At 32.6% G+C, this 9,946-nt stretch overlaps 1 protein-coding gene across 5 annotated transcripts; it reads right to left on the bottom strand.

Annotated features, from left to right (window-relative positions):
- Nucleotides 1-1,832: 1,832 nt before the first annotated feature.
- On the bottom strand, nt 1,833-8,552 carry LOC107489936 (uncharacterized). Of its 5 annotated transcripts, XM_016110716.3 has the most exons (15): nt 8,462-8,499; nt 7,949-8,034; nt 7,537-7,719; nt 7,346-7,454; nt 7,227-7,259; nt 6,636-6,760; nt 5,697-5,831; nt 5,351-5,427; nt 4,978-5,243; nt 4,132-4,188; nt 3,873-4,041; nt 3,066-3,123; nt 2,906-2,991; nt 2,761-2,817; nt 1,833-2,229 (listed from the first exon to the last, which is right to left on the bottom strand). In XM_016110716.3, the coding sequence occupies exons 3-15, from the start codon at nt 7,679-7,681 to the stop codon at nt 2,134-2,136; spliced, it is 1,413 nt and encodes a 470-aa protein (XP_015966202.1). In that variant the 5' UTR covers nt 7,682-7,719; nt 7,949-8,034; nt 8,462-8,499; the 3' UTR covers nt 1,833-2,133. The 5 variants fall into 5 exon arrangements, with proteins under 5 accessions (XP_015966202.1, XP_015966209.3, XP_052115485.1 ...); XM_016110723.3 differs by lacking the exon at nt 7,949-8,034 and having other exon boundaries at nt 8,462-8,552; XM_052259525.1 differs by lacking the exon at nt 7,949-8,034 and having other exon boundaries at nt 7,549-7,719; nt 8,294-8,538.
- Between the last annotated feature and the right edge of the window lie 1,394 nt (nt 8,553-9,946).

Raw genomic sequence — 9,946 nt, forward strand, 5'->3', positions numbered from 1 at the left:
AATATACTAATATAATTTTAAATTATACAAAATTATATTAAATTAGACTACAAAACAGATCGTTCACCTAATTACTGGACAAACTACATATTTCAAAAACAATTTACCTAATCACCTGGCGAACTATGGTTTGCTTACTCATTCATCTAATGTCAAAGAAAAAAATATATATTTTCGTAAATAATATTTTTTTTGAAAAAATAAAGATATACTAATATAATTTAAATTATACAAAATTATATTAAATTAGACTACATAACAGATCGTTCACCTAATTACTGGGCAAACTACATTTTTGGAAAACAATTTAACTAATCACCTGACGAACTATAGTTTGCTTACTCATGCATCTAATGTCAAAGAAAAAAAATTCTCTCTTAGTAAATAATGTTTTATTTTAAAAATAATGATTTTTTTATTATAATATAAAAAAATATTAAAAAATTATCAGAATTTATTTTTTTATTATTTTTTAATTATTAACTCAATTTTTTTAATTTAATTTTTTTAATTTAATAATCTAATAACACATTTTATCTTATAATATTGATAACGATAAAAACAATAAATTTTAATGTTTTTAGTATATTTTTTTTTATTAAAAAAATCCTAAAGCTATAGATCACGTGAGTCACAAAATGAATGTGACAAATGGTAGGTCGGTGTGTGTTACTGTTCAATCTTCAATCTCATCACTGCTTTAACAGTTTAACCTTTACCTCTCTCCTCAATCTCTGCTTCCTGCCATCTGAATCGAGGGATCTCCCAACGTATCTTTGCTCTTTAGTCTACGTACTTTCTATTCAATCCTCTTCCCTTCACTTTCATCATATTCCTGCATCACAAAATTGGGGCAAAAAGGAAACTTTTCCAGTGGGTCCATCCCTTCTCAAACCACAATTTTTTTAGAAAAAGTAAAAACCGAACAAATTAATACTAAATAATTTTATAGTTTTGCTTGATTTTTTTGTCATGTGAGATTGGCAGATGGCAAAGGCAAGCACACTGGGGAAAAGGGTATAAAAAGAAAAGCAAAACCTAGAAAGTACGGTAACAAGGTAGTGTTGATCTTCACGGGTGTTGATCCTTTTCAGGATTCAACATTGTCAACTGTTAATCCCTATAGCTTCTGCTTTAGCCCATGCTAACCCTAAACAAACCAACAATATAATTTCGGCTACATTCTACTTCTAGCTATGCATGGTAAATAACCAAACACCAAGTTGGTATAGATATGCAGTGTCTTTCCAAATATACTAATTTTTTAGTATTTTTTTTCTTTTTCAGAAGTGATGTTCAAACTCAAACATCACTCTCCCAAATCAGACTATATATTCTGTCCATTAGTGACAACTCTAAGATTTCCATTTCCTGCCTTTCCATTTCCTGCCTGGCGATTAGACATATCACATTCGTTTCATTTCACCACACACACGTGATATTTTAACTTTATGTTTAACTCATTCCTCATTAGTCATTACTATTTATACTCAAGAACAATAATGGGAGATATGCTCGAGTAGTTTGATGCCACTTATTGCCACTGTATTACATTCCAATAAAGTGCTGTTAGGTGATGCGATTATACGGCAATGCTAACATGAAATAAAACAAGAATAATTCTATGATGCACCAAGCAAAGTTATTAAAAGTTTAAAACCTATAGTTCAACTATGGTGCGTCATAGATAGCTTAGTGCACAATTCAAATATATGTCATTGGATTAAATTAGTGATGATATATATAGTATTAATGCGTTAGGACGAAGAAATGGCATAAAAAAAGCCATCAAAGGAAATACGCATGGGCTAAATCTTACTATTCAATAGAAAAGCCATCAAAACTTTATGGTAAATCAATTTCTTTTTTCACACAAAAAAAAAGGTTCTCAGTTCTCACTTCTCAGCACTACAAAAAGACACGGTGATTCTTCTTTATATCCTTGTAATATATCCTATCATTAATTCCAAAATGCCTTTGGTTCAAATTCTAACTAAGGTTACAAACGCTTGCATCCATGCAAATACATAGTTTGATAAGAGTTGAAGAACAGAGCACAATCTTGCACCATTGAAATAGTCTACCAGGGACATCCCATTGAAGCTTAGTGGACACAATCATACTTCTTCATTATCAAGATTTGGCATCTTTAAGCTTCGTAGTAGTTAGCTTTGTAACCATTCTATCATGATTAAGCATGCAATTAACACACTCAATCACCAAAGCAACCTGCACATAGCAACCATATTTATGACCGCAAGATTATAATGTTCCTAATCAATTGGTTTTCATACGATTTGTCAATACCGAATCGTTTGGCAAAGGGCCACACCTAAAGGGTGTAACTAAGCGGCCTAATTTAATACTTTTATGAGTGGCCGATTCTATGGCCTAAACCCCTTCAATTAAATAAGAAACAACTACACAAGAATATGCAATTTGATCTGATCTATCTTGACAGCGACTTGATATCGTCTCAAATCAAATATGATTAACCAGTAAACAGCCATACTGATCAGTATCACTATATAAGTTTAGTGTATGGAATATATAGTTTGGCAAGGGCCTTGATTATAGTTTAATGGCTATTGTTAGACTATTCCACATGTTATTTGACACACATCTGGGCGCAAAGAGGAAGAAAAAAAGGAATAAGGAAAATTTGAAGCCTTAAATTTGCACAAGTGAATATCGAGGAGCAGAGCTTTTATTTTTGAGAGGGGTGGGGGAAGATAAACTCGATGAGTAGAGATAATGCACCTGGAAGAGGGCATAAGCAATTGCAGTTGCATAGTAAAAGTTTGCATTCCCAGTACCCTGCAAATTCCAATTACAAAGGTGATTAACTGAAGATAACAAGATGATTTACCTATTTGAAAATGTACATCAAACCAAAAATCCATACCCTCCATATCCATAAGTTGTGCATCACAGGGCTGAGAAGTGAAACCCCAACATAACCAGCAAACAGCAAGAAAGAAAATCGTATGTCTGAAAATGAAGGTGTTGGTTATTGCAGAAGAAACTATGTTTGATATAAAAGGACAGTCAGAAAGAGAAGTAACCTTTGAGTTCATAAGAAAATAACCCAAGTAAACCCAAGTATAGAGCTGAATCACCAACCTAGAAAAAGAAGGGAACTTAAGTAGATCAATTAAATTACAAAGGAAAACAAGTTCACATCCAATGAACATATAATGGAAAAACACCGATGAGCCACTTTATTTATTTATTTTTCCGATACTGAATAGTAGAGTTACTAATTTCAGCAATTACTAATATTCTATAAAACTGCATGTTCAAACTAAATGGTAGCCCCCCACCCTCCTTTCTTCCATTTTCTTCTAAACATGTTTGAGCAATTCAAATGTTGTATAGCTTTTTTATGGTTTGATTGACTCCCTATCGGAATTGCTTGTGGATGTCATAGAATTATGTTAAGAAAATATAGTAGTCAGATTGGATTGATCAATGAAACTATTATATATTATCTTCTATAGTCAATATAAATAAGGCTATCGAAATTCCTGTGCTAGATCTTTAAAATTTGCGGTCAACATTTTTCCGACTAAATTTTAGGTTCCCTCTTATAAATGCGTTGTGCAGATGCAAGTGTATAGCTCTTATTGAGCATTTTTAATTTGAGACAATACAAAATTTTACTCTATCAAGGATTAAAACAATAGCATTTCTTTCCTTCTAAATAGGAAATTCTTTTCATGACACCAAATGAAGGCTAGCCTTCATATACGTAGATATATTACATGCCTAAATTATTTGCACTAGTTTTTGATCCAGTAAGAATTGAATATAAAGGAAAGACAAATAAAAACTTGGTCAGAATTGAAACTAAAGGAAAAATTAGAACTTACTGAAGGATAAGACTTCAACAAGGAAGAAATCATAATATATACAAAAGCAAGAAAGCATGGCCGGTGATTAAGCCGTAAGGCTAATGGCATTATCATCAACAGAATATTCCCATGAAATACCATCAAGAAGAAACTTCTGAAGAAGTCGAAAACTTCGGCAAAAAAGTACCTGCATTAAGAACTATGTAAGTGCCAGAGTTCATGGTAGGTATGCAACATTCAAACATTCAAAATTACTTCCTTTTCCTATAAAACATACCACAAAACTCCAATATTTGGAGACAGGTCTGGTATGGTAAGGATGAAACCGTAGGTTCTGCGTAAACAAGTAGAAAGACCCATTAACAATGATGAAACTAAAAATTAAGATACAAAACTGTAAACAAGTCCTTCTAACTAAGTAACAAGTCTCGTGTCACGAATAAGAGATAACAGAAAAACAACAGCAGAACTCTTATAATCAAATCAACGTTCTTCAACTATGCATAATATAGTAAAGTCTACCACCTCCAAGAAAAAAATTGTCACTGGACAAAATTCATCCAAAATCACAATTTACTTCTTAAACACTGACCTTAAATACCACATATCACAATTTTTGGAATGATAGTTGAAAATCATGCATACTGCATTGACATGCAAAAAAGCTATGCAAATGCTGGAACCAGGAAACAAGTGATTTAATGACCCAAATTACAAATTATTGTTTTAATTTACAATATTGGTAGTTTCAAGCATTACATGAACAAATAACAATAATAAAGACTTCAACATTTTCAACTTTTAAGGGGCAAACAGCAGAAGATTTTTTTTTTTTTTTGAACTTCTAGATCACCACATTTATATACTCTGACAAGAACTCAGTACTTATGCAATTGCTTTGGAGTGGTTTTAAAGGTCTATAACTATATTGAAATGATAACGAATGGAATCTTCACTAATTCTTCAAACGACTGCTCCATAAGCAATGATAACCAATGGTGTAAATAATAAAAGTCTGAATAAAATTGAAGGTATAAACTAATTTGAATTCGTAATTAGACACTATACAAACAAATATGCCGCTATGTTTTGGTATAAAAATAGTGAAATATTTAGACAAAACCTTCTGTACAACTCCTGTAGACCACCATGCTTTTGGAGATATATGCCACATAAGACTAAGACATAGGATGACCACAGCAGTATCCAGATCAAAAAATGAACAACTAGCCTCCATGCAAAGACCTTTAGCATGCTACTTTGATCCTTCAACTCTTCTTTTAAATGATCGCTACCAATTGAGGAGGAATTGCCAACCTCAAGTTTTATCCTCCGTTGGAATAACTTTCTAGGAGGAGCATCAGGACCATACCCCAACAACAATATCACCTGGTAAATAAGATTATATATGTATTTATAGATAATTAGTAATTGTAAAAGATTACAAAGATTTCATAGTATGCTGCAGATGCAATTCAATGAGTTCAAGAGCATACTGGAATAATAAGGATTGATGGGTAAAAAGACAAGTGTGTAGCCAAAACCCATCCAAAAGCTGCCAGTGAAGCTAATCCTATTGTCAAAACAGTATCAACATTTGACAAAATGTTAAAAGGAAGATCATTATCCAGTTAATATAACATGATAATGGTATTTGATTGATCCTGTTTTAATCATTCATAATCCCCTAATGATGTAATTTCTTGTGAATTCTAGCAACATTTCCAAAATAAATTCAATAGCATTTACATGATCCCATAGGCAATCATTACCAAAATATTTTGTCCATGCAAGCATGCTCCATAAATTAAAAACTAGAGGTAGTTAGCTATAGCTGCTTACGTTTGCAAGCTCCATAAAGTGATAACACAACAACTAAGTTCTCAATTGCAGATGTGGATAGACCAACACATGCAATTATCGTGAAAGGATTCCATAAATATACAAGAGCGGCAAAATCTCCTGAAGGAAGAACCTCTGTAAAAAGTGAATACACTATCAACAGGGATGATCAAGAATTTACAATAATTTTCAAAATGATCCACTGCTCAACAAGAGAACCTTTAAATATACGATATGATCAGAAGTTAATGCATAACGATAATTGTTAAGTCATGTTTCCTAATGAAACACTTTTGGGAATGAGTGGTATGCACAAATTTAGTGTTTTTTCTTTTTTATTTTTTTTTACAGGTCACCAAACCACAAAATCTTCAGCATCCATTTGTTAACAGAAACACACAATACTTTGATAAAACTAAGGAATACTCCTGTCATTCAATGGATATATTCAAAAACCTTATGTTCAAACCACCTCTATTACTACCCTTTTTTTTTTCCATTTTAAACAAGAACAAATGCAGAAGGGGAGCGTTGGAATAACAATTGAGTTTTCTCCATGTGACCTCAAGGTCACGGGTTCAAGCCGTGGAAACAGCCATTGATGTAATTAATAGGTTAGGCTGTGTACATATACATTACACCCTTTATATTTTAAAAACAAGAACAGATGCGCATTTATGGCCAAAATTAATGCCACAATAATAGATTTACATTGCACACATATAACCAACTGAAATAACTATAATAAACACCTCATTAACAAATCCGTTAGCAGTGAACTTATATATCAAAATTTAACTCTAGCAATTTCCATGGATATAGCTTCTAGATTTTCAATAAAGATATAATAATAGTAGATTACTAAAATTAACATCTACATAAAATTAACATCTTAAATTTGAGCAGGAGGATAACATATACAGCACACACAATAACAACCTGAAGTTTCCGATAACTGATGAAGGCCAAGAACTTTTAAACTAGAACTGTATGCTGCCTGAAGACTTCTACCGGCAGCACGGATGAGAGTTGCACTGATCACATCTGCAATCACAAAAACCAAACTATATCCAGAAATGAGCTGGCTAATTCACTGCTTAACTATGTGTGCAACATACATAAAGTTAATAATGCAGATGAAGAACTCAATATGCAAGATACAAAAGAAGAAGAAGGATGGAGAAACATGTTATTTTGGATTTAAAAGCATCAAGAAAAATGATGATCAAATGTAACTATAATTCAATCCTAAAGATGTCACAAACTATAAGCATGTCTTCTTTTCTATTTAAAAAAGTCAGAACCAATTTTAGAGCAATGGCCTCTCTCTGGTAGTAGCAAAATGCCAAAATCACAGTTTTATTGTATAAAGAGAGGACATTTGTATCTAGATTCACTCGAGGTAAACACCAACAAGGTGGAAAAGATGTTTGACTCGTAAAGAACAACTGAGCAACCACAATTAATGAGGATTAGGACATAAACAAACAACTGATTAAAAACCAAATAGTAAAAGGCAAAGGAAGTTACCTGCAGAGAAGTTGATCAGGTTGCCCTTCAATTCTTCAAAACAATATCTCCAAAGTCATTACTCAATTCAATCCAAGCCACAAAGAATAAAAAAAGCTGGTCCAATACAATAGATATACCTTGTAACTGTTAGAGGACCGAGGAGTGCCAACAACAAAGGAGAACCATGGTACATGGATCCAGCATATGGCGACATCGATGATCGCTTCAGCCAATAACCCTCAGCAACTGTGGAAACAAAAGTTGAGCTCAGAAAATTAAAGATTTTGGAATAAACAAGGAACATAGAATGTGGAAAAAGATAGTGTACGGCGGCGAAGACTTGTGAGAGGAGTGGAGACTTCGGGGCGAGAAGAGAGGTTGAGGTTCCTAGGGAAGTACACCAGAATCAGCCTCAATGTGACAGAGCCAATCACCCACATCCAGAACCATTGCACCTTCTTCTTCTTTGTCATCTTTTCCCTCTCTTTTAATCTTCCTTGATTTTGATGCACTGCAAATATAAGCTTCTTCAGCTCAAAACTCACTCACTGCTAGGGCAATCCCCCTTTTTTTCCACTAAAACAAAAGAATTATATATACATCTCCAAATTTAGCTATCTCCTCTCGAATACCAATATCCTATTGATGCCTTTTTTTTCAACATAATGTACACTACATTTGCCACTATGATAAGGAACTTAAAACATAATTTGCAAATGGTTATAAAAAAAATTCAGTACCTTGGATAAATATTAGCTATTTATGCAAACAATAAGTAGACACTGGAGCAAACAGAAACTAATAGCTTCCGGTAATGCTAGCAAATCTACAAACCAAAAACAAGCTCATAATTTCAGCTCAGAACAAGCCATTTTAAAGACCTTATACCTAACATAATCTTCTTCATAAAAATAAAACAAAACTTTGACACATCACAGATTAGGAAAACGGCACCAGTTTTCACCCAAACTTATAAAATAATAAAGAAATCACTCAGTGAGAGGAGTGGGACGAGTCTGAGAGTAAGACAACAGCAACAGAACCGAAAATTCAAGCTCGAATGAACCGAGACTGAGACACGATGCCTCAGCAAATCGATGAAGAAGAAGAAGAAGAGAATAAAAGGAAGAGGGTTTATGGAAACCCCGGAGAGGCTAGCGGCGTTCAGATTATGGTTCAGAACTTGCAGGAACCCGACTTGAAGAAGATGAAGATGCAATGAATCAAAGGAGATCGGAAACGGAAACTGAAACCTCTGGTGGAAGCGCCGCTGGAGAAGACAACAGAAAGAGGAGAACCTTGGGGAATAGGGCTGCACGGCGCTGATTCAACGAGGCTAAGCAGATGCATTTCGGGCCAAATGCAATGAGGGTCGGGTCTCTCCATATGGTATGGTCCGAGTCGGTCCTGGACCATGGCCGAAAAAGAATAAGCGTTTGTTTAATTTTTTTACTTCTTACAATTAGTTCATGGATCTTTAATCTTAATTTTTGGTCAAAGCCCACAACTCCTAAACCACCCTTTAACAGAGATAAAACCCCAAGAGAAAAAAAACAGAAATAAAAACCCAAAACAAGAAAAAAAAATTAGAAACGGGAACCTTGTAAAGAATAAAAAAAAAAAAAGAACAATAGAAACCCAAACAGCAACCCTCGCCTCGAATCCTTTCCCCAAACGCTAAACCAACTTATTGTATTTGGATTAAAGTTTGCAGAATTTGTATTATATTAAATTTTTAAATTTGATTTTAATAAAAAGTAAGTTAGTGATAATGTGATTTCTGTTTGACTGTTGTTTAGATTATATTATTCAAAATCACATTTAAATAAAAATTACTAAAAAAAGACATGGATTTATATGATTTAAAACCACATTTTTTTCAACACTTTTATGGCTATAATTTTCTTAAAAAGAACTTAAATTTATGTATTAAAATTTAATATTCTTTTAACCAAAATTTTTTAGTACTCTTTTTTTAGTACATTTTTTATATTTAATTTGAGTTTTCTAATGAGATTAATAATTCATATTATAAAAAATTAACAACAGTAAACAAAATATACTTTAATTCAAGAATTTACGATAAAAATGATACAAAATCAAATAAAAAATTATAAAAGTTCCATAAAAAGAAATTTATATTAGAAAAAACAAAAGTTATTACTGTAATTATTAAAAGCAAAAGTTACAATTTGTTGTTTCAAGTAAATAGAAGTTAAAGCATAGAATTACATTTGCATTTAGAAAGAAAAAAAAATTAAGACTTTTAGGATAATTGAACGTGAAAAAATTTAAAGGTAAGTTTGGTTGAAGAGTAGGCATGGAGTTAAATTTTTTTAAAAAAAAACCCTTATAATCAGTAAAACCGAATCAATTACTCACCTTTCATTTTTTTTATATTCTTTTTTGACAACATGCAAATTGGATCAGTGATCGATTTCTAGGTTGCGCCGTAAACTTAATTGGTTACTTCCAATTACGTAAATCAATAGTTCAAATCGCACTCAAAGGTAGGGCATTTCCCATTTTAATAGGAACTTCTATACCAAAAACAATGGTATCTCCAATTATAGCCTCTCTGGGATGTAAAATTGCATACTATTTAATTGTTCTCCAAAATTCAGTTTCAAATCATTAGAATTAAATCAATTCCGCACCATTCGACTGGATACTAATCATTCAAAATGAATTTAGGAAGTGTTTGAAAAAGAGACTGAAACTGAGAAATAGAAACTAAA

The sequence above is a fragment of the Arachis duranensis genome, chromosome 1 (assembly GCF_000817695.3).
Source record: "Arachis duranensis cultivar V14167 chromosome 1, aradu.V14167.gnm2.J7QH, whole genome shotgun sequence".
In the NCBI taxonomy this organism is placed as follows: domain Eukaryota; kingdom Viridiplantae; phylum Streptophyta; class Magnoliopsida; order Fabales; family Fabaceae; genus Arachis; species Arachis duranensis.

Excerpts from the sequence above, each read along its gene's own strand:
- LOC107489936 (XM_016110723.3), bottom strand. The coding sequence starts at position 7,681 with ATGACAAAGAAGAAGAAGGTGCAATGGTTCTGGATGTGGGTGATTGGC. Across the intron at positions 4,042-4,131 it reads CCAAATATTGGAGTTTTGTG|GTACTTTTTTGCCGAAGTTT; the intron begins GTATGTTTTATA and ends TTCTTAATGCAG. Across the intron at positions 2,230-2,760 it reads TTGCTTATGCCCTCTTCCAG|GTTGCTTTGGTGATTGAGTG; the intron begins GTGCATTATCTC and ends TGCTATGTGCAG.